This window comes from Scyliorhinus canicula, chromosome 11 (assembly GCF_902713615.1).
Source record: "Scyliorhinus canicula chromosome 11, sScyCan1.1, whole genome shotgun sequence".
Lineage (NCBI taxonomy): Eukaryota > Metazoa > Chordata > Chondrichthyes > Carcharhiniformes > Scyliorhinidae > Scyliorhinus > Scyliorhinus canicula.
In genome coordinates this window covers 113,304,213-113,329,614 of record NC_052156.1, presented here as the reverse complement: position 1 = coordinate 113,329,614, position 25,402 = coordinate 113,304,213, and the positions used below count along the sequence as shown (strand labels likewise).

At 50.0% G+C, this 25,402-nt stretch overlaps 1 protein-coding gene across 1 annotated transcript in view; it reads left to right on the top strand.

The window, feature by feature from the left end:
* LOC119973296 (phosphatidylinositol 4-phosphate 3-kinase C2 domain-containing subunit gamma-like) overlaps positions 1–25,402 on the top strand; it is a 307,465-nt gene that overhangs the window by 203,342 nt on the left and 78,721 nt on the right. The window contains 1 exon segment of the mRNA XM_038811105.1: positions 14,002–14,094. Coding sequence (XP_038667033.1) covers positions 14,002–14,094 — 93 coding nt within the window.

The following is a 25,402-nucleotide window of genomic DNA, read 5'->3' as shown; positions in this document are numbered from 1 at the left end:
AGTTCTGAGCCTAGATCAATCAGTGCCGAGCGTGGGCCAATCAGTGCTGAGCGCAGACCAATTAGTGCAAACCAAGAACCAGTCAGTTCAGTGCCAGGACCAATCAGGACAGAGCCTGGACAAATCAGTGCAAAGCCTGGACCAATCAGTGCAGAACCTGGATGAAGCAGTGCAGAGTCTTGACCAATCAGTGCAAAGCCTGGACCAATCAGTGCAGATCCTGGAATTAGGATCACAAAGCCTGGACCTATCAGTGCAAAGCCTGGATCAATCAGTACAGATCAACAACCAATCAGTTCAGAGCCTAGATAAATCAGTACAGAACCTGGACCCATCAGTGCAGACTGGGGATCAATCAGTGCAGAGCCCGGACCAATCAGTGCAGAGCCCGGACCCATCATTACAGGCCAGGGACCAATCAGTGCAGGCTGGGGACCAATCAGCGCAGAGCTTGGACCAATCAGTGCAGAGCCTGGACGAATTAGTGCAGTGTCTGGATCAGTCAGTTCAGAGTCTGGACCAATCAGTACAGAGCCTTGAGCAATCAGTACAGATCAGGAAAAAATCAGTGAATAGTCTGGACCAATCAGTGCAAAGCCTGTCCAAATCAGTGTTAACCAGGTACCAATCAGAGCAGAGCCTGTACCAATCAGTGCGGACCAGGGAACAATCAGTCCAGAGACTGGACCAATCAGTACAGACCAAGGACCAATCAGTCCAGAGACTGGACCAATCAGTGCAGACCAGGGACCAAACAGCTCAGGACCTAGAGAAATCTGTACAGAGCCTGGACCAATCAGTGCAGGATCTAGACCATTCAGTGCAGAGCCTGGACCAATCAGTACAGAGCCTGGACCAATCAGTGCTGACAAGGGACCAATCAGTGCAGACCTGGGACCAATCAGTGCAGAGCCTGGACCAATCAGTGCCGACGAAGATCAGATCAGTGCAGAGCCTGGACCAAACAGTACAGAACCTGGGCCGATCAGTGGATGTCTGGGACCAATCAGTGCAGACCAAGGACCAACTAGTGCAGAGCCTGGACCAATCAGTGGAAACCAGGAACCAATTAATTTGTAGCCTGGATGAATCAGTGCAAAACCTGTACCAATCAGTGCAGAGCCTGGATCAATCAGTGCAGAGCCTGGACCAATCAGTGCAGAGCCTGGACCAATCACTACAGACCACGGACCAGTCAGTTCAGAGCCTGGACCAATCAGTACGGACCAAGGACCAATGAGTGCCGAGCCTGCACCGATTAGTGCAGAGCCTGGACCAATCAGTGCAAAGAGTGAACCAATCAGTGAAGATAAGGGACCAATTAGTGCAAAGCCTGAACCAGCCGTTGCTAAGCCTGGACCAATCAATGCAAAACCGCTGGGGTGATGGAAGTTGCAGGTTCAGAAAGTGCTGTCAAACGAGTCTTGGTGAGTTGAGGCAGTGCTAGTAGGTGGGACACGTGGTTGCTACTGGGCGTCGGTGGAGGAGGTATTGAATGTTGAGGGTGGTGGATGGGCTGCCAATTAAACAAGTTGCTTTGTCCTGGGTGGTGTCATCCTTCTTGAATGTTGATGGAAAATGCTCCACCATACTCCTGACTTGTGCCTGTCGATGGAGGACAGCCTTTGGGAATTCAGGAGGTGAATAGGATTCCTAGCCTCTGTAGCTACAGTATTTATATGGTTGGTCAAGTTCAGCTTGTCATCAATGGCAGCCCCCAGGATATTGGCTCAGCACATCATGAGACACAAGAGCAGAATTGGGCCACTCGGCCCATCGAGTCTTCTCTGCTATTCAATCAAGGCTGATATTTTTCTCCTTTTCCTCACAATCTCTGATCCCCTTATTAATCAAGAACCCATCTGTCTCTGCCTTAAAGATTTAACCTGCACAGCCTTCTGCGGCAATGAGTTACACATATTCACCAACCTCTTGCTGAAGAAATTCCTCCTTATCTCTCTTTGAAAGAATTGTCCCTCCCTCCGTCCTCTGAAATCCCCGTTCTTCTCTTTCCTCCAATAATATGAGGCCTTTTTTCCCCTCTGTCTACAAAGGGGCATTCTTTTTTGAAACTCCATGTTGCCTATTGCCACCATGTGGGAGACCCTAGCAGCCGTGCATTGTAGAGTCAAGGCAGCAAAATCTTTTCTTGAGCAGGCTTCTGGTTGATGGCCTGACCGAGGAGGATCCTAACATGTAGATGGCTCTTGAGGTAATGGCCCTGGGGCTCAGTTTGTGGACTTTGCAGGACTGTTAGAAACCACATCCTTTGTGGATATCCCTTGTCGCTCAGCATTCAACCACGTACCTGGTGGGTGGGATGGAAGAGCAGAGGCAGGCTCGATTCTCTCAGTGTAAAGCCAGCTGCCTGGAAAACACGCACAACGTGAAGGAATATTTTTGTGTGGTCACAGGCCAGTTGGACATTGTTGGAATGGTAGGCCTTCCTTTCACTGAATCTGTCAAGGCTGCTCATGGTTGTCTTGATGGGAAAATGTGTGCAGTCAATCATATCCTGTCCCTGGGGGGACCCAGCTGTTGTGGCAACTGATGTGTTGGGTAAGCTGGGTCTGCAAGGACTGAGTTTACTGCAGCAGTGAGAGAGACAGGCTTCCAACACTTGAAGAAATCGATTTTGTTGAACTCTTAACTATCATACATACTTTAACTGTGGGTTGACACTATGCTGAGTTGACTGGCAGCACGGTAGCATGGCGGTTAGCATAAATGCTTCACAGCTCCAGGGTCCCAGGTTCGATTCCCGGCTGGGTCACTGTCTGTGTGGAGTCTGCACGTCCTCCCCGTGTGTGCGTGGGTTTCCTGCGGGTGCTCCGGTTTCCTCCCACAGTCCAAAGATGTGCGGGTTAGGTGGATTGGCCATACTAAATTGCCCGTAGTGTCTTAAAAAGTAAGGTTAAGGGGGGGGGGGGTTGTTGTATTACGGGTATAGGGTGGATACGTGGGTTTGAGTAGGGTGATCATGGCTCGGCACAACATTAAGGGCCGAAGGGCCTGTTCTGTGCTGTACTGTTCTATGTTCTATGTCTATGTCTATGACTGGAGACCTGAGGCTAACCTGACCAGACTATCTTACCACCAGATGGTGTATGTTCTAGTTGCTACTCACGGGCTCTGACTGTCTCGGAGGCTGGATCCCAATAGAGTGGGAATACTAGTGCCCTCTGGCTTTATAGTGGCCGTGTCCTGTCTGGTGATTGGCTGCTGTGTTCTTTGTGTTCATTGGTCATCCTGTGTGTCAATCACTGCCTGTCTGAACACCATCATATACCTGTGTGTATATTATGACATCTCCCCCCTTTTTTATACTTTTTTTAAAAAATGTGTGTAGGTCAATAGTGAGTGTGTGTGTACAGGAGCCTGACTATATACAAAGTATGTTAATGGATTTACATGAGAAGGTGTCTAGTGCAGATAGAGGGCAGATGACAAATTAGGAAGAAACAATATGTACAGATGTGGAAACGGATCACAAGGTAATGCAACATTCAGTCTATAAATTCAGTCGCTGTGGTGGGCGATGAATTCTGCTTGACCGCCTCAAGGGTGGGTCGGGGCCGCCTGCACTTGAACGGGCGGAACTGCCTCCAATGCAGAGGTCTGTAAAAGAACTGGCAGATCGGTGGCCTCGTGGAAGGACGCGTCCTGAGGAACCAGCATGCGAGGCGGGACATCACGTTCAGGTGGCGGGCGTGGAAGTAGCCGCTGTGCCCTCCTATTACACCGAAGAAAGGAGCCATCATGCATGCGAACGAGGAACGATCTCGGGGCCACTTGCTTAACCACCACAGCCGTGGCAGACCAGCCACCGTCAGGTAGCTGAACACGAACTCGGTCAGCAGGGACCAGAGCAGGGAGATCTGTTGCGTGGGTGTCGTACGCCGACTTGCATTGGGCCCGAGACTGTTGCATCCTCTGCAGGACCGGAAAATTGTCAAGGTCCAGGATGTGGATAGCCGGCACCGTCGTCCGTAGTGTGCGGTTCATTAGCAGCTGTGCTGGGGATAGGCCAGCGGACAAAGGAGTCGCCCTGTCCAAATAAACATGCAGACTTTGAAAAAACAGATCAAAGAATGAATAGCTTATTATAACCACATAAAGATGTTAATCAATCAAACCTAACACTCCACTTCAGCCTATGTAAACAGAGCTAATCCATTAGTGAGTCTTGGAGCTCAGCCAAGCATTCATAATGAAGCCATAAGTGAGGGCAGGAATCCCAGAAGTGGGCCGCTTGCTCTTTTGAAAGACCTCTGGAGTCAACCTGACTCCGCAAAAACTGCCGGACCTGCATTTGTTTTGTTATTTCAGATTCTCACCATCGCCCCGTGATCTCTCTGTGTGTGCGTGGGCTTTCTCCGAGTTCTCCAGTTTCCTCTCACAGTCCAAAGATATGCAGGTTAGGTGGACTGGCCATGCTGAATTGCCTCCTAGTGTCCAAAGATGTGCAGGTTAGGTGGAGTGTCCATGTGTCTTGGATTGTTCCAAGGGTTCTTCATGATTTGGACGCAATATAATTAAGAGAACAACAGCAGAAGTTTGTCTACTCTACTTTATTAGCAAAGAATAATACAAATAAGAATATAATATAAAACAAGAAGATAACACAAGAATCTCATGCCCATCTGCTTGTCAGAGACCCCGGGGTCGACGGCAGCTGCGAGATTCGGTTCTTCGCACCTGTCGCAACTCAGGTCCAAGGTGAAGTTCAGCAAATTAGCAAAATGGCCTTATATTTATACAGTGAAGTACATAAGTCTAATAGATAAGATAAGCGGTTGGGAAAGTCGGCAAGATACATGAGAACATCTGAGTCTGGACATCTGGTGCCTCATGTTCCAGTCCTGGTCCTGGAAGGCTGCCAAGTATCCTCACAGCGAGCAGAATGAACCCATCCTTTACACTATGATCAGAGCGGGGGTTTACGGGAATAGGGCAGGGGGTGGGCACAGGTAGAATACTCTTTCGGAAGGTCAGTGCCAACATGATGGGCTGATTGGCCTCCTTCTACCCTGTAAGGATTCTATGGATTCATCCGTAGTACAGGTGTAAATTGGGTGTTGGTGACTATGTCATCCTGACACTGTGGACTCTTGGGACCTCTTTGATCATCTTCAGGAGTTAGAGAGGAATGTCTCACTGGATATTTTCTCCCAAAATCGGCCTACAGTTAGTTTTAAGGCTCTCCGGAGGTTTAGCCATTCTGGTTGTTTGGGGTAAGAGGGTAAATGGCTTGCGTGAGTTCCACCTGAACAGGATGGAACAGGCTTAATGCAGGTGACACTGCATCTGAAAGTCATAGTCAGTGCTTCTAATAATGTAGGTTGTTTCCTAACCTTTGCTTTCATATGCCCTTCAGCAATTAGATGAGGTTGATGAAAGACATTTTATATTTATATAGCATCGTTCGATTCTTCAGCAACTCTTCACAGCCATTGAAGTGTAGTCACTGTTAGTTTGCACATAGCCACTTTGTACAAAGCAATGTCCGACGACAGCAAATGAGTTAATTGACCAGGTCAGTCTTTATGGCGATAAACATTCAGGGATAAATGTTGGCCAGGTGATTGAACCAAATGAATCTGCTCCTCTTCAAGTAATATGACTTTGGTAATGGAATTGTTTTACGTCCACCTGCAGTCAGACAGGGCTTCAGTTGACACTGCATCCAATAGCCAGTGCTCCTAATAATGTAGGACGCCCTCGGTACTGCACTGAAGTGTTAGCCTAGGTTAGCTGCTCAAGCCCTAGATCAAGGCTTACAAGCTCATCACCACTGATTTAAAAGTCAGCCAAGCTAACACACAGGTAAGCTGACACTTAGCTTGCAAAACCGGGAGAGCAAGATTCTTACTCATAATTTCTTTCCATAATTATTATGGGAGTGGCAGATGAATAAAAAGCTCCTTCAGTATTCTGCTTTTGTCAGCATTTCAGAAATCAAAGGGGAACCAGGGCAGCCCCAAAAGCTCCAGAGCGAGTGTTTTTCTGTCATTCATTGGCTAGAGCTACATTGTTCATGTTAAGAAACATGATTAAATATTCAAAGTCAGCAGTTTCCGAACAATAGTCCATTCACATTTTTTATTTTCTGGGCGCTGGGTGAACAGGACTAGGTGCAAGTTAGGATACAGTCAGCACGGTTTTGGATTAGTTTAAGTTTATCGAGGGGGAAAGACTGGAGTTAAGCCAGGGGAGCAACAGAATAGTCTAGAGGTCCAGAGGTAGCAAAACCATGGACGAGGGTTTTGATGCACTATCAATTATGACGAGACGAGAGTAGAATGCAATCGAGGCTTTATTACACTGAGATGTGTGGCCTCCTACAGCAGCTGGCGAAATGGCTGCTGTTCGGAGAGCATACACATTTATACTCCACCTACTGGGCGGAGCCAGCAGGCAGGGATCTCCCCCTGTACCTGTAGTACAGGAGCCTTAGCATAATACCAGTGTATACAATATTATACAACAGTGGTGACTACCACATTCACCCCCTGTTAAAAATGAGTCCAGTGGGGGTGATGGAAAACTATTTACATACAGATTGGTTTTAAAATTACAGAGAAGGTTACAAATTTAGACGATCGGGCACCTTGATCTGTCGTTGTGAGCGCCGCAGTGCTGGTGGTATCTCAGGCGTCGGCTAGGTCTTCGGTAATTACAGGAGCGTGTCGACATCTTTTTCATCCCGGGTGGGTCCAAGGGGAGGACGGATTGTCCTGGAGCAGGGGCTGTGGTGGGGTGCGCTGGGGGGGAGGGAAGGTGGCGCTAGGGCAGAGGGGTGTGTGTGTGGGGACCCAGCTGGTGCCAGGTCCCTGAGGGAGACTGTGTCTTGGCGGCCGTCGGGGTACGCTACGTAGGTGTACTGGGGGTTTGCGTGGAGTAGCTGTACCCTCTCAATCAATGGGTCCGCCTTGTGGAGCCGCACGTGCTTGCGAAGGAGAATGGGACCTGGAGCTGCCAGCCACATTGGGAGCAAAACCCCGGAAGTGGACTTCCTGGGGAAGGCAAAGATACGTTCATGGGGGGGTTTCGCTAGTCGCGGTGCACAGGGGCGACCGAATGGAGTGAAGTGGAGTGACGGTGGCAGATGTCATATCGGGGCATGGGATGGTGAAGGGGAATTGGGAATACTTGTCGACCATATTGAGGAAGTACGTGTTTCAGTCGGTGGAGGGGAGGGGCCCTTTGAAGTCCACGCTGAGGCGTTCAAAGGGGCGGGAGGCCTTCACCAGGCAGGCACAGTCTGGCCGGTAGAAGTACGGTTTACACTCCGCGCAGACCTGGCAGTCTCTGGTGGTAGCCCTGACTTCCTCAATTGAGTAGGGCAGATTGCGGGCCTTAATGAAATGGTAAAAGCAGGTGACTCCTGGGTGACAGAGATCGTCGTGCAGGGTACGGAGTTGGTCTGCTTGTGCGCTGGCACATGTACCTTGGGACAGGGCATCGGGGGGCTCGTTGAGCTTACTGGGGCGATACAAAATCTCGTAATTAAAGGTGGAGAGCTCGATCCTCCACCGAAAGATCTTATCATTTTTGATCTTACCCCGCTGTGTGTTGTTAAACATGAAGGCAACCGACCGTTGGTCAGTGAGGAGAGTGAACCTCCTGCCGGCCAGGTAATGCCGCATAGCTTCAACAATCACTTGGGCCTCCTTTTCGACGGAGGAGTCCTGAATTTCGGAGGCATGGAGGGTACGGGAAAAGAATGCCACAGGCCTGCCTGGCTGGTTGAGGGTGGCGGCCAGAGCGACGTCTGATGCATCGCTCTCGATTTGGAAGGGGAACGTCTCGTCGACTGCGTGCATCGCAGCCTTGGCAATGTCGGCCTTGATCCGGTTAAAGGCCTGATGAGCCTCGGCCGTCAGTGGGAAACCGGTGGAGTGGATGAGTGTGTGGACCTTGTCCGCATAGTTAGGGACACACTGGGCGTAATGCGAAAAGAACCCCAGACATTGTTTCAGGGCCTTGGGGCAGTGGGGAAGGGGGAGTTCCATGAGGGGGCGCATGCGATGGGGGACAGGCCCTAGAACTCTGTTCTGAACCACATAGCCGAGGATCGCTAATCGGTCCGTGCTGAACACACACTTCTCCTTGTTGTAAGTTAGGTTGAGGAGTTTGGCAGTTTGAAAGGTTAGCGTTGTGGTCCTGGTGGTCGTGGCCGCAGATGGTGACATTGTACAGGTACGGGAAGGTGGCCCGCAGTCCGTACCGGTCAACCATTCGGTCCATCTCCTGTTCGAAGACCGAGATCCCGTTGGTGACTCCGAAGGGAACCCTAAGGAACTGTTAAAGGCAGCCGTCTGCTTCAAACACAGTGTATGGGTGGTCCACCTTGCGAATGGGGAGCTGGCGGTAGGCAGATTTCAGGTCCACTGTCGAGAAAACCCGGTACTGTGCAATCTGATTGATCATATCAGATATGCATGGGAGGGGGTACGAGTCAAGCTGCGTGTACCGATTGATGGTCTGACTGTAGTCAACGGCCATCATGTTTTTCTCCCCGGTCTCATCACTATCACTTGGGCTCTCCAGGGGCTGTTGCTGACCTCGATGATACCTTCCTGCAGCAGCCGCTGGACCTCAGACCTGATGAAGGTCCTGTCCTGGGCGCTGTACCATCTGCTCCTGGTGGCGACGGGTTTGCAATCCGGGGTGAGGTTTGCAAACAGGGAAGGCAGGTCGACCTTAAGGATCGTGAGGCCGCAAACAGTAAGGGGTGGTAGGGACCTGCCAAATTTTAGGGTTAGGCTCTGGAGGTTGCACTGGAAGTCCAGGCCGAGTAGCAAGGCAGCGCAGAGATTGGGGAGGACGTAGAGCTGGAAGCCGCTTAACTCTATGCCCTGGATGGGATGGTGAGGGTGGCGATGCAGTACCCCCGGATCTCCACGGAGAGGGATCCGGAGGCCAGGGAGATTCTTTGGTTAACGGGGTGTACCGCAAGTGAGCAGCGCCTTACCGTACCGGGGTGGATGAAGCTCTCAGTGCTCCCGGTGTCCAGAAGGCAGAATATCTCATGCCCGTCGACCTTCACCTTTGTCGATGCCGTCGCGAGGTTGTGCGTTCGAGACTGGTCGATCATGACCGAGGCGAGACGCAGCTGGTCGACGGCGGTTGCAGCCGATGAGCAGCCCGATGAGGTGCCCGATGGGCAGGGGTCCTGAGGTGGGTAAGATGGCAGCGCCCACGGGCCGCACGTGCCTGGGGCAGGCAAGATGGCGGCGCCCATTGGTTTTGAGGTAAGCAAGATGGCGGCACCCACGGGCCACACGTGTTGTGGGTGGAGCAAGATGGCGGCGTCGACGGGCCGCACGTGGTCTGAGGAGAGGAAGATGGCGGCGCCCATTGGCTGCACCTGGGGGGTGCAGGGACAAAAGCGGCGATTGAGCGGGCCTGGCACACTGCAGCGAAATGTCCTTTCTTGCCACAGGCCTTGCAGAGCGTGCTCCGCGCCGGGCAGCGCTGCTGGGGGTGTTTTGTCCGCAGAAGTAGCACGGGTCCCCCGGGGTTGGTCGGCTGTCGCGTGGCCCAGGCGTGGGGTTGGCTTGGGGTGGTCGCTGATGGGGTCCATGATGGGGTGGCCGCTGGTAGGGTCCAGGATGCACAGGAGGGGTGGGCCGTGCGGTCGGGGGCATAAGCCTGTACGTTGCGTGAGGCGACTGTGAGCGAGAGCGCTAGTTTCTTGGTCACCTCAAGGTCAAACGTGGCCCCTTCTAAGAGGCGCTGGCGGATGTAGTTCGACCCTATACCCATAACGAACGCGTCTCTCATTAGTAGGTTCGAATGTTCAGAGGCCGAAACAGCCTGGCAATCACAGTCTCTCACCAGGGCGAGCAGGGCACGCCAGAAATCTTCCACAGACTCACCGGGAAGTTGGTGCCGCGTGGACAGGAGGTGCCTGGCTTAGATCTTGTTGGTCTGCTGAGCGTAATTCTCCTTCAATAGCGCCATGGCCTCTGCATAGGTAGGCGCATCCCGGACGAGGGGAAAGACGTTGGAGCTCAGCCGCGTGTACAGAATCTGGAGCTTCTGTGCCTCTGAGATTGGGTCTGGCGCAGACCCGATGTATGCTTCAAAGCAAGCTAGCCACTGTTCAAAGTCCCTTTTGGCGTTGTCTGCTGGAGGATGCAGCTGCAGGCGATCCGGCTTGATGCGGAGGCCCATCTTTGAAAATTCTCTGTGTAATAAATTGATGCATTATCAATTACGACAAGACGAGAGTAGGATGTAATCGAGACTTTATTACACAGAGATGTGTGGCCTCCTACAGCAGCTGGCGAAATGGCTGCTGTTTGGAGAGCACACACATTTATACTCCGCCTACTGGGCGGAGCCAGCAGGCAGGGATCTACCCCCGTACCTGTGGTACAGGGGCCTTACCGTAATACCAGTATATACAATATAATACAACACTGGTGACTACCACAGGTTTCAGCAGCAGAAAGGCGAAGGCAGGGGTGATGGGCAGTTTTGCCCAAAGTGGAAGTAAGTGATCTTGGAGGTGTAGGGTAGGCAACTCAGCTTAGAGTCAGAAAGGAATAAGAGTAGAGCATTCTCCTGACATCCAGGCTCATATTACTCCTTCCCTAGCCAACAACACAAAGAACAACAAATTGCTAATTTGCTATGCACGGATTGGCTGTCACCGATTGCCGACTGAACATTGACAGCACTTCTAAAGTAAATCATTTCATGAATTCATAAAGTGCATTGTGATATCCTGAGAAGATTAAAGGTGTTATAAAAACGCAACTCCCTCCTTTTGATTGTTGAAATAATTATTACATCACAAATGAGCTGTGAAGTATTTCCACTGTGATTCTTCATACAGTGGACACAGTGCCTGTCACCCGGAAAATGGTACCCTTGACAGTCGCGTGTTGAAATGTCACCTGAGATTTTGGGTTCAAGACTCACTCAAAATCCTCTGAATCAGGCAAATGTGTTACTAACTGAGGCAAGCTTAGTAGAAACGTAAATAACCTATCTGATCAGTCAAAATCTTTTTTTGCAGAAAATCAAAAATATGCCGGAGTCAAAACGTCTCCGAGTTCTCTCTTTACACATTATGGTCTGGATTATCCAGTGGCTTAGTTGCGTGTTTCTCAGCGGCGCGCCATTCGCTCGCAGCAGGATACTATACTCCCCCCCCCCCCGCTTGTCAATGGGATTTGCCATTGAAGCCTCCCAACGCCACCGGGAAATCCCCGGGTGGGGGTGTCCTGCCGGCGGGAAAACTGATTTGCTGGAGAATTCTGGCCTACAATTCTATGCTTGAAAGAGTTAAATGTTCATATTCAGTCCACAGAACGGAATGCTGATTTTTAAATTTGAAAATAGATTGAAATCCAACGCAGACTGAGGTGAATTTAATGATCCACATTCTCTGATGTCTGGAAGCCACAAGGGAAATAAATTACAAGAGTGTAATAGCCTTAAGGCCTGTGCTTAGAGCAAAATTGCTTCAGTCCCACAGCCTCCGCTCTCAATCTTGGATAGCGAGCAGTCGAACAAAATAATTTGTTAGTTGTTTAAATGAGGCGCTTTGCTGCGATTAGTTTGACATAGTGATTCAAAACACGGGATGCAGGGTCCAACGCATTTGGCATACACTTAGGAATTGTTTCTATAGAAACATCATACGAGCCCGTGCAAAATGGTTATTACTTGAGTATGATTAACTTTCTCCTAATTCAGGAGGACGTGTGCTACATTTGCATGGTGTATTTTGCTGATCCGAAACCTTTTTTGTATTGCTGTGTGAAATAATTTCCAGGTTTATTTTTCTATGGTTTTGGCCAAGATGTTATGTTTGTCATTATTCTCATTGGTTGTTCTCTCTTAATTAACCATTGCTTATTCATGCGAAGTGTATAAAGGAGGAATTTGCTTTTTTCGCAGAACCCCTCAAGTCCTCCGGATTTACTGGGGTCTGGGGCTGATGGTCTGGCTTGACCCGGGTCTGGGCCTGCTGGTGCCTGGAAGCAGGAAACGATAGATCCACTTCATAAGCTGGCAGAATGTAACATTGCATGTCACTCACTGTGAATGTCAGGGTGTCATCAACTCATGAAGGGTTCATCCGTCCTTGGCTTGCTAGTGGAGGCCGATTTCACCTTTGCCACAAGAAATGCACCCTGTCACCACCTTCATCCCCCTGACTCCCCCCCCCCCCGCCCCCCTTACCCCTCCACAACCCGCCGTCATCTCAGGTGCCTCTCTTCGAAGCCAGTGAACTCCTTGATGTCCACCGGTTTGTCTGGGATCTCTCCCTTTTTCTGTGGGCCAGATTGACCTGCAGAAGACATTGGGCGGAATGTGATGAGAAGGGATGGAGTAGACCTTGAAGCATGCTGGCCCACTGTGTGTACAGTAGCTCCCCAGTAAGGGCTGAAAATACTGTTTGTGCAGAATGATAGGTGAGATGGTGGTGATGAAATGAAATGAAATGAAATGAAAATCGCTTATTGTCACAAGTAGGCTTCAAATGAAGTTACTGTGAAAAGCCCCTAGTCGCCACATTCCGGCGCCTGTTCGGGGAGGCTGTTACGGGAATTGAACTGTGCTGCTGGCCTGCCTTGGTCTGCTTTCAAAGCCAGCGAATTAGCCCTGTGCTAAACAGCCCCTGATATTAAAGTGTGCATGAGACATTCAGTGCTGAAGTCTCCTCTACTAATCGGAGTATCCCTGAGCAATTTAACCCTTTTGAGTGTCTGATTGCATTATGGGAGTGGGAGTTTGGAGTGAGCAATAGGCTGACTTACCATGGCAGAGCAGATTAGATCATTTATCCTCTTCCCGCACAGCAGGGTCCCAATGGACAGACCTTTATTACTGCCCCCTCCCAGCCAGACTAGGTGATGTTGGTGGACTGCCTGGTTCCATCCACCTAGAAGAGGCCATCAGGCTGTTTGCAGACGGCTTTGAGGGGAACCAGCAGAGATTTGTGACTGAAACTTGAAGTGCCTGGCTTTTTTCTCCTGCGGGTCACCTCAGGAAGTACAAGCCACACAGATGAGCTGCAGAGAGTGAATATGGGTGTCGAGGTGGCGGTTAAATATGGTGCCAGGTCCTTTAACCCCATTAGGTGATAGCTGGGCAGAGAAATCAGTGACAGCACTGCCATATGATTTGGAGAGTGGCTTGATAATGTACGCTTAATCAGGCCCCAGAGCCCATCCACCACCCTGTGTGAAATGAACCACTTCTCCCACCTGCTTCCGCACTTAGTCTCCAGAGCGGGAAAATCCACCCCCAGTCACTGGTGTTTCTTCAGGCCAACATGGAAACCAATCTATAAAGAGCATGATTCCACAAATGGTAATGGGATAAATGACTAGCTAGTCCATTTCTGGAGGAGGGTTTGGGTAATTTATTTTTTTCTTTTAATTAAAAAAAATAAAATATATTTAGAGTACCCAATTCGCTTTTTTCCCCAATTAAGGGGCAATTTAACGTGGTCAATTCACCTACTTTGCACAACTCTTTGGGTTTGTGGGGGTGAGCCCCACGCAGACACAGGGAGAATGTGCAAATTCCACAAGGACAGTGACCCAGGACCGGATGGAACCTGGGTCCCCAGCGCTGTGAGGAAGCAGTGCTAACTACTGCGCCACCGTGCTGCCCTGGGTTTGGGGATTTATATTGACCAAGACAGCATCTTTTCAAATCTCCCAGATGTCATGCACTACTCAATTTAACATCCTGTCTGAAAAGTAGGTCCCTCCAGAAAACCACAATCCCTCAGTAGTGAATAGAAATGCCAGCCAGTAAATTATATATTGAGGCTAGGAAAGAAACTTGAACATGTGATCTATTGAATCAAAAGAACAAAATAATATAATTTAGCCCATAGAGATCTTTGTTAGTTCTTTTGCTAAAGCCATCTCTCTAGCTGCCTCTGCTTCAAATGTTGTTCCAATACAAATGTTATTAATTTGTGATAATACTTACATTTCTATGTTTTTTTTTCTTTGTGGCAAGGCATGTTCGTATTTCACCTCGAATGCTGTTCCTCTGAAGATTGCTTTCATCAACGCAGACCCTTTGGGCACAAATATCAACGTAATATACAAGGTAAGGGCTTGAATAATTCAGGGAGACAATTGTGGCATAGCTAAAAAATCCTTCTTCAATATTGACTGAATGAAGATATTTTATGATATGAAATCAAAACTATCTCTCTTTGTCAGTTTATCACTGGTAGATTGCGTGATGTGTGTTTTTCACAATCTAACTGCTAGAGTATCAAAATGAAACCTTTCTAAAATAGCGTGGATATCCCTGAAAATTCCTAATCCAACACCACTGCTGTTGTTCAATATTGAACAGCAAGTAGCTGGAATTGCATCAATTGATCCAATCGCTGAAAAAATTTTGTTATGACAAAAAAAATGGCATGTACAAGTATCCAAGGAGTTATTTTAAGTTTAAAACACCCAAAGACATATAATTGACAAGAAGCAATGGAACAGAATGAAGGAAATCAATACTGGAAAAGAGTGAGAGACAGGTAGAAGATTGGAAAGGCAAGGGAAAGGTTGGAGAACTGGAAAAGGGTATGGTATCGTAATTGTGATGGAAGAGGCATTGGGGGAAGAATGAGGACAGAGGGAAGGATGGGTGTTTGGAACAAAGTGAGGGAAAGGCGAGGAAAAGAGGAGAGAGGAGCATGGGAAGGCAGTGAGGGAAAGATTAAAGGATTGGGGAAAGGTGCAGGGCTGGGAAATAGAGCAGGGTGAGGGAAGTGTAATGAACTCCAATTAGCTTTATTGGTTGGCCAATTGGAGTATGAGCTCACTCAATGATAGCCCATTGAGGGGGCCCATATAAGCACCTGTGTAGGCTTTGTGAGCCAGTCTTAAGTTGACTGGACTGCTAGCAGCACTGTTTGGAGCTGCTCCTGTAATATCATTATTGTAAATAAATATTGGTGTGGTGACGGAACTCCTGCCTCCCGTGGATTACTACAGTGGCGATGAGGTAAACTAAGAATTTTGCGGAGATCAGCTGCCGCACTCGGAGGGTAACCCTTGCCATTTTAAAAATGCCGTTTTTTGGGAGGTTAGAGACATTCGACCCGGCGATTGAGGACTGGTCCCAGTATGTGGAGAGAATGTGTTACTTCTTCCGGGCCAATGATATACTGACGGAAGAAAGGAGACGGCTTATGCTACTGTCGGCCTACGGACCCTCAGCTTTCGCCATTATACGTAGTCTGACTTATCCCAATGCGCCGGACATGAAACCTTTCCGAGAATTAACGGAATTGGTGAAAGAGAACTACGACCCAAAACCACCCCTCATTTTATGTAGGTACAGATTCTACACAGCGAAGCGGGAAGACAGGGAGTCAGTCATGAATTTCTTGACCCGCCTGAAATGGCTGGTGGAAAAATGTGAGTTCGGCCCGACGCTAAATGAAATGCTTCGGGACCGGTTAGTGTGTGGTATAAACGACCTCACAATACAGAAACACCTGTTGGCGGAAACGGAGCTAGACTGCAGGTAGGCGTTACAGCTCGCACTGTCCCTAGAAAAGGCAGCAAGTGGGGCGCAGGAACTACAGGGCACGCCAATGGAGGTAGATACCTGTGAGAGGAACTACCACAATGGGTCCGGCTACCAGATAGCTGCTCTCAGGAAAAGCCTGAGGAATAGAGGGAAAAAGGAAAACCCCAGAACTGCCCCCAAGTCTGCCAGGACTAACTGGAGACAGAGGGAAGTACCGGCTGAGGCTCCCCCAACAGAGAAGGACAGTTTCTGTTACCAGACAGAGTGGGGTAACAGCGACAGAAACCCTAGAAGGAGGTGGCAAAAGGGGAATAGCAGGTGGGGATGCAGGGAAGTATACAACCTAGACGCCCCATCCTCCTCCGAAGGGGAACAATTATATAATATTGCAACAAAGAAAGCAGAACCCATTAAGATTACCCCACGGGTGAACGGGCGGCCGACAAAAATGGAAATAGACACGGGTGCGGCCGTATCAGTAATGGGAGTGGCAGCATTTAGAAACATCAAAGCTGGAATCCAGTCACTAACCCTAACAAAAACATCGACGAAACTTAAAACCTACATGGGGGAACCCCTGGAAGTTCTAGGCATGACTCGTGTACCCGTGGAATATGAGAAACAATTGCTCAGATTACCGTTGACGATAGTAGAGGGCTCCGGACCAAGCTTAATTGGACGAAACTGGCTGAAAGACCTAAAATTAGATTGGATGAAAATGTTCCAGAGTGGAAGTGGGCAGTTGAGTGGAGTACTCCAAAAATACCCGGAGGTCTTCCAGGAAGGTTTGGGGGAAATCATAGGCGCCAAAGCAACTTTGCACGTAGACCCAGAAGCCCTTCCGAAATTTTGTAAGGCCAGGCCGGTACCTTTTGCATTAAGGAAGAAAGTAGTGACGAAATAGAAAGGTTACGGCGCGACGGCATTATCAGACCAGTACAGTTCTCGGAATGGGCTGCGCCGGTGGTACCAATTTTGAAGCCAGACGGCTCGATACGTCTCTGTGGAGATTTCAAACAGACGGTAAACAATTACGCACTGCTGGACAAATACCCAATCCCGAAAATAGACGACCTATATGCCAAATTGGCTGGTGGGCTTTTGTTCACGAAACTGGACATGAGCCACGCCTACCTGCAGTTAAAACTGGACAAGGACTCCCAGACGTTCGCTACGATCAACACCCTGAAGGGCCTTTATCGTTATACTAGGCTACCTTTCGGAGTGTCATCAGCCTGCGCTATATTCCAGCGTATGATGGAAAATATTCTGCAGGAACTACCGCAGGTGGCGATTTGTTTGGACGATGTCTTAATCACGGGTCGGACAAACAGGGAACACTTAAGGAACCTGGAGGAAGTGCTCAGGCGTTTCGCAAAGGCAGGCGTACGGCTAAAAAGGGAAAAATGTGTTTTTCTGGCCCCACAAGTGACGTACCTGGGATATAAAGTAGACGAGTCAGGCTTACACCCATTAGAAGACAGAGTAAGGGAAATAAAAGAAGCCCCAGCTCCCACCACGGACCAGGAGTTACGATCATTTCTAGGGTAGGTAACCTATTATGGAAAATTTATTGAAAATAGGGCGTCCATCCTAGAACCCCTCCACCAGCTACTAAAAAAGGGGCAAGAATGGAAATGGTCCGCCCGCCAAAACCGAGCATTTAGGGACATTAAGGAACAGCTGTCATCCGAAAATTTCCTAGAGCATTATGACCCAAGGATTGAATTGGTGGTCACTTGTGATGCATTCCCCTACGGGGTAGGAGCCGTCTTAGCCCACAGAGGAAGGAATGGGGAAGAACGGCCAATAGCCTATGCTTCGAGGACCTTGGCGATGGCTGAGAGGAAGTACGCCCAAATCGAGAAGGAAGGACTGGCGGTGATATTCGCAGTAAAAAAATTTCACCAGTATCTGTACGGGCGGAAATTCACCATAGTGACGGACCATAAGCCGTTATTAGGGTTATTAAAAGAAGACAAGTCAATACCCCCGATTGCATCAGCTAGAATCCAACGCTGGGCGTTGCTACTGGCGGCGTATAGATACGTTCTGGAGCACAGACCGGGAACGTGAGTAGCAAATGCAGATGCTTTGAGCAGACTTCCCCTCCCGGACACTCTGCCGCAAATACCAAAAGTAGAGGAGACAGTAATGACTCTAAATTTTTTGGACACCCTACCAGTAGACGCACAACATATTCAGTTGTGGACGCAAAAAGACCCAGTTTTAGCCAAGATGAAGCATTTACTGCTAACAGGGGAACTGGAAAGACCAGTGGAGCCCCAGATGCACCCATACTGGAGCAGAAGGGACCAAATAACTGTAGAAGACGGTATCCTATTATGGGAAGCACGGGCAATAGTCCCAGCTCAGGGCCGTCAGTCAATCTTAACCGAGTTACATCACAGACACCCAGGGGTGTCTAAAATGAAGATGCTAGCTCGAAGCTACGTTTGGTGGCGAGGTTTGGACACAGACATAGCAGCCTTGGTACGTCGGTGCCAGGAGTGCCAACAGGGGCAAAGAGTGCCACCAGCGGCGCCATTGCACCCGTGGGAATGGCCAGGCAGACCGTGGACCCGCCTGCATGTTGACCACGCCGGCCTTTTCATGGCTCAATGTTTTTGGTGATAGTGGACGCCCACTCCAAATGGTTGGACGTCCACCGGGTAAACGCGGCAAGCACAGAATCGACAATTGAAAAGCTCAGGGCCTCGTTTGCAACACATGGACTTCCGGAGGTATTGGGGTCGGACAATGGAACGGCATTCACAAGTGGGGAATTTGGAAAATTCCTGAAGGAAAACGGAGTCCGTCACATCAAAACGGCTCCTTACCATCCAGCGACCAACGGCCTGGCAGAGAGAGCGGTCCAGACACTTAAAGCAGGACTCAAGAAGCAGCCGGCAGCGTCAATAGACACAAAGCTCTCCCGCTGGCTGTTTGATTACAGGACCACACCGCATTCCACAACGGGCATACCGCCAGCTGAACTCTTAATGGGAAGGCGGCTGCGAACGAGGCTGAGTCTCCTTTTCCCAAATTTAACGGGGAAAGTGGAGAAACAACAGGAGGCCCAACGCAGGGGGCATGATAATAGTCGGCAGCAGAGACATTTCCAGGTGGGGGCACCGGTTTAGGTCAAGAATTATGGGAATGGACCAACGTGGGTCAAAGGCACGGTAGAGTCCCAAACAGGGCCAATATCCTATGAGGTTTCAATTGGAGGTAAGGTGCTGAAGAAACATCTGGACCAAATAAGGGCAGCGGAACCACACCTGGAGGCAGGCGAAGCAGGACCGCCTCAAGCTGGGATAGCCCAGACGGAAAGGATACCCACACCCCAGCCCCGAGCAATTTCTCCAGACCCCGTCATCCAGTCGTCAGAGATGGACACGTTCGACGAGGCCGCCGCGACACCTCTCCCCAAGGAGGAGGAAGAACAACTTCGAAGGAGGTCGTCAAGGAAAAGACGGGCACCTATAAGGTACACCCCGCCCACTTCGGAGAACGAACCGGCGGACGACACAGAGGTGACAGACCCAGACATGAGGAGCAGGAAGAAGCTCAGAGGAATGCCAGTCTACAGGAATTCCTCGGACCTTGGGGGGGAGGGGTGTAATGAACTCCAATTGGCTTTATTGGTTGGCCAATTGGAGTATGAGCTCCCTCAATGATAGCTCATTGAGGGGGGCCAGATAAGCACCTGTGTAGGCTTTGTGAGCCAGTCTTAAGTTGACTGGACTGCTAGCAGCACTGTTTGTAGCTGCTCCTGGAATATCATTATTGTAAATAAATATTGGTGTGGTGACGGAACTCCTGCCTCCCGTGGATTACTACAGGAAGTGCGTGGGAACGGAACATTGAATGAAACAGAGGGAAGAAGAGTTGGTATTGGAGTCGAATTTGTAGATAAGAGGGAAAGCACTTGAACAGAGTGTGAAGAGATATCTGAAGAGGCTAATTATAGAGATGGAGCAGATTTCATTTTATAGCATGCTACCATCTTTCTTCATGACCTGAATGTAAATGGCTGGAATTAATTGCCATACTCATCTTTGATTAGAGTAGAATAGGTGGCAGTCCAATCTATGCTCTTGCACAGCTGTTTTGAAAGCTCATTCAATAACATGATGTTACTCTAATAATCCTGTAGATCAGGGAATATAGCCTCTGAATGCAGCCTGTTAAAATGACAAAAGACATCCAGTGAATACATTTGCATTTATCTTTGAAATGTTAGCTGCTAAATCAATCTGTCCGTGTCAAACACCCATGAATGCGGCCGGCACTTGTTTAGTCCTTGACACATCACTGGGCGAGAGCAGATATAAATGACACAGCAGTTAAGATAATCTCCTACGATGTAAATAGTATTCAATTTTATTCCTTTCGGTATTTGAAAGCCTGGTAAATATAAGATCATAAGACATAGGAGCAGATTTAGGCCACTCGGCCCATCGAGTCTGCTCCGCCATTCAATCATGGCTGATATTTTCTCATCCCCATTCTCCTGCCCTCTCCCCATAACCCCTGATCCCCTTATTAATCAATTATCTATCTCTATCTTAAAGACACTCAGTGATTTGTTCCCCAAAGCCTTCTGCGGCAAAGAGTTCCACAGATTCACCACCCTCTGGCTGAAGAAATTCCTCCTCATCTCTGTTTTGAAGGATCGTCCCTTTCGTCTGAGATTGTGTCCTCTGGTTCTAGTTTTTCCTGCAAGTGGAAACATCCTCTCCACGTCCACTCTATCCAGGCCTCGCAGTATCTTGTACGTTTCAATAAGATCCCCTCATATCCTTCTAAACTCCAACGAGGACAGACCCAGACTCCTTGACCGTTCCTTCTACGGCAAGCTTTTTATTCCAGGGATCGTTCTTGTGAACCTCCTCTGGACCCATTCCAAGGCCAGCACATCCTTCCTTAGATATGGTGCCCAAAGCTGCTCACAATACTCCAAATGGGGTCTGACCAGAGCCTTATTCAGCCTCAGAAGTACATCCCTCTCGACAGAAATGCTAACATTGCATTTGCCTTCCCATCTGCTGACTGATCCTGCACCTTAACCTTAAAATATTGTACAATCATGTACCACTAAGATGGTGGAAGACAAGTAGTATGAATTTTAATCTATTCTTGTTTAGAAGTTCCCATGCTCCAGTGTAGAAGGCCGATTCAGCATAAGGCTGGAAACCTTGTAGAGAGAAATATAAATATTTTACTTTGGTAATTTTATTTTGAAGCTGTATTAGATTTTGCGAATTCCAATAATTGAGGGTTCAGTGGGTGTTCTGTTTCACTTGGTGTGGTGAATCACAGTAGCGTAATTCACACTGTTATTACATATGATATACTATGTCTGTGTAAGCTCGGCACACGCGCAGTTGCGCGGCTCTGCCCCTAGGGGGAGATGTACTGGGAGTGTACGGGAGTTTGTACTGGGCTCCACCCTTGGCTCCACCCATGGCTCTTCCCACCAACCAGTCTGAGCCTGCCTGCCAGTTCATCTCGTCGCCGGCAGGCTCCGTTGTGAGATTATTAAAACAACTGTTCACTTCCAACCATGTGTCTTGTGAATTGGTGGTCACATCAATTTAATAATCTCAGGAAACAAGAAGAAATCGATAAGAAGAAATCGAAGAAACAACTCAAAGAAACAACTATGGAATCAGCCCTCAAACCTGACCGACTAGAACTCGACCCGCTGGCTGCAGAGGCAGGAGAAATCTTCCAGCACTGGCTCAGATGTTTCAAGGCCTACCTGGCTGAATCAAGTACTGCTGAAACTACCGAGGAGCAGAAACTCAACCTACTGCACGCAAGGGTGAGCCACCGTATATCTTCTCAACTAAATGGTACTAACTCGTATACGGAGGCCCTGGCCATGCTAGATCGAATGTACGTGAGGCCCATCAACGAGGTCTACGCGTGCCATATTTTTACGACCCGCCGCCAGCGCCCCGCGGAGTGTTAGCAGAATTCCTGCGGGAGTTAAAGATTTTAGCTCAGGACTGTAATCACCAGGCTGTATCAGCCGAACAGCACAGGGAACTTGCCGTTAGCGACGTGTACGTGGCAGGCCTCAGATCAAACTATGTGCACCAGCGGTTGTTGGAAAAAGGGGCCCAGAACTTAGAGGACCCGGTAGAACTAGCTACCACTATGGAGGCCTCATTCCGCAGCCTCACCTCGTTCCCCGCGGACCAAGCGACCCCATCCTGGGCCCCCGACCAGCGACTGCCCCAGGCCTGTGCCACGCGGCCACCTAGCCATCACGCAGCTCCAGTGTGCCACTTTTGCGGGCAGCCCCAGCACCCACGGCAGTACTGCCCGGCCCGTAACGTGACCTGCGGTCGCAAGGGACACTATGCCCGAGTCTGCCTGGCAGAGCAGGCCTCCTCTCCTAACTCCCCCGCAGCCCAGAGCACTCGTTTCCAGAATCCACAGGCACGCAGGCCCCAAAATGCTGCAGCCTATATGCCGACTCCACCCCCACCCAACATGTGCGACTCATGAGGGCGGCCATCTTGGCAATCCTCCTCCATGCGGCCGGCCATGTGCGACCCATGGGGGCGGCCATCTTGGCATTCCTCCTCCATGCGGCCGGCCATGTGCGACTCATGGGGGCGGCCATCTTGGGCTCCATCCTCTTCCAACTCAGAAATGCGACTAGAAGATTCCGAACTCAGAGGGCAGTCATCACGGGGCCACTCCAGCACAGTTGATCGAGCCGCCGACTACCTGCAACTAAGCGCAGTGACACTGGACCAGTCGTGTCCAAAGCACCTCTGAAATTCATGTGGTGGTCGTCAAGACCGGGAGAAAATTCCGAATGGTAGTGGACTATAGCCAGACCATTAATCGGTTCACACTCCTCGATGCGTATCCCCTCCCCAGGATTGCAGACATGGTGAATCAGATCGCCCACTATAAAGTCTTTTCCACAGTGGATCTGAAATCTGCATACCATCAGCTCCCAATCCGCCCGGAGGATCGCCACTTCACGGCGTTTGAGGCCGACGGCCGCCTCTTCCACTTCCTCCGGGTTCCCTTTGGCGTAACTAATGGGGTCTCCGTGTTCCAACGAGCAATGGACCGAATGGTGGACCAGTACGGGCTGCGGGCCACGTTTCCGTACCTGGATAACGTCACCATCTGCGGCCACGACCAGCAGGACCACGACGCTAACCTCAATCGATTTCTCCGGATTGCCCAGAAACTCAACCTTACCTATAACACGGAGAAATGCGTTTTCCACACGACCAGGCTAGCCATCCTTGGCTATGTCATGGAGAACAGAGTCCTGGGTTCCGACCTGGACCGTATGCGCCCCCTCTTAGAACTCCCTCTTCCTCATTGTCCCAGGGCCCTCAAAAGGTGCCTGGGATTCTTCTCGTATTACGCCCAGTGGGTCCCTCAATATGCGGACAAAGCCCGCCCACTGTTTAAGGCAACACTCTTCCCCCTATCGGATGAGGCTCGTCAGGCCTTCACTCGGATCAAGGAGGACATCGCCAAAGCGGCCATGCGGGCGGTGGATGAATCCGTCCCTTTCAGGTGGAGAGCGATGCCTCAGAGGTCACTCTCGCAGCCACACTAAATCAGGCAGGGAGACCAGTCGCCTTTTTCCCCCGAACCCTCTCCGCTTCGGAACTTCGACACTCCTCGGTCGAAAAGGAAGCACAAGCCATCGTGGAAGCTATACGTCACTGGAGGCACTACCTCACAGGTAGGAGGTTCACCCTCATCACCGACCAAAGATTGGTAGCCTTTATGTTCGACAACTCCCAAAGGGGCAAAATCAAAAATGATAAGATCCTACGGTGGAGAATCGAACTCTCCACCTACAAGTACGATATTATGTACCAACCGTAGAAGCTCAACGAGCCCTCAGATGCCCTGTCCCGCGGCACGAGCACCAGCGTCCAAGACGACTGCCTGATAGCTATCCACGATGACCTCTGCCACCCGGGGGTCACCCAGCTCGCCCACTATGTCAAAGCCCAAAATCTGCCTTTCTCCACCAAGGAGTAAAAGGCCATCACCAGGGACTGCCCGATCTGCGCGGAGTGCAACCCGCACTACTACAGACCAGACAGGGCCCACCTGGTCAAGGCCTCCCGGCCTTTTGAACGCCTCGTTATCGATTTCAAAGGGCCACTCCCCTCGACCAATAGGAATGTGTACTTCCTGAACGTCATCAACGAGTTTTCCTGCTTCCCCTTTGCTATCCCGTGCCCCGACATGACCTCCCATACAGTCATTAGGGCCCTGCATAGTATCTTCACTCTGTTCGGGTTCCCCAGCTACGTACACAGCGACAGGGGTTCGTCCTTTATGAGCGATGAGCTGCGTCAGTACATGCTCGAAAAGGGCATTGCCTCGAGCAGGACGACCAGCTACAACCCCGAGGGGGAACGGGCAGGTGGAGAGGGAGAACGCGACGGTCTGGAAGACCATCCTACTGACCCTCCGGTCCAGGAAGCTCCCGACCTCCCATTGGCAGGAAGTCCTCCCTGACGCGCTCCATGCTATTAGGTCCCTCCTATGTACAGCTACCTACCAAACCCCTCACGAGCGGCTATTCATTTTATCCAGGGGCACTACCACGGGGGTTTCGCTCCCAGCATGGTTAAAGACACCGGGCCCGGTTCTCCTCCGGAAGCACGTCCGAACATACAAGACTGATCCACTCATAAAGAGAGTGCTCCTGCTCCATTCAAACCCACACTACGCATTTATAGAGTACCCTGACGGCCGTCAGGACACTGTTTCACTTCGGGACCTGGCACCTGCAGGATCCAACTCCAACACTACCTCCACTGAGATACCTCTCGCACTATACCCCTCCCAACCCCCTGTGCCCGGCGCATCCACGACTGCAGTTCCGCTGCCCGTGCTCCGCGCCCCCCCGCCATTGGATTTCCGGCGCTCCCCGTCACCAGCCGACCCAGTCGGATACGAAGCTCTCGACGAATCTCCCCTGGGGTCTGCCATGGTTCCCTCGCCGACCACCACCGCCCAGCCACCAGAAGAGGCTGCAACCCCGGTGCTTCGTCGATCCCAGAGGACGACTCAGCCTCCGGATCGACTTAACCTGTAAATTGTAACTGGTAACTGTAACCCGCAATCGGAAAAATTGTAGACACATCACCCCCGCTGGACTCAATTTTTTACAGGGGGTGAATGTGGTGAATCACAGTAGCGTAACTCACACTGTTATTACATATGATGTACTATGTCTGTGTAAGCTCGGCACACGAGCAGTTGCGCGGCTCTGCCCCTAGGGGGAGATGTACTGGGAGTGCACGGGAGTTTGTACTGGGCTCCACCCTTGGCTCCGCCCATGGCTCCTCCCACCAACTGGTTGTATAAAGCTTGGCAGTCTGAGCCTGCCTGCCAGTTCATCTCATCACAGGCAGGCTCCGTTGTGAGATTATTAAAACCATTGTTCACTTCCAACCATGTGTCTTGTGAATTGATGGTCACATCACTTGGTGACTGAAATTCTGGGATTTGTAATGCTTTAGTCAATGGTTGATCCCAACAACCAAGACATAAGGTTCCCTGAAAAAAAGAGAAGCCCACAGGTAGTTTCCTGCTACTGTAACAGTGTACAGTTAGAAGTCTTACAACACCAGGTTAAAGTCCAACAGGGTTGTTTCAAACACTAGCTTTCGGAATACTGTTTCTTCCTCAGGTGAATAAAGAGGTAGTTTCCAAAAACATATATATTGACAAAATCAAAGATTCAACACGATACTTTGAATGCGAGTCTTTGCAGGTAATTAAATCTTTACAGGTCCCAACGGACCAACCGGAGAGAGGAGTAATCACAGGTTAAAGAGGTATAAGTTGGTAGGAT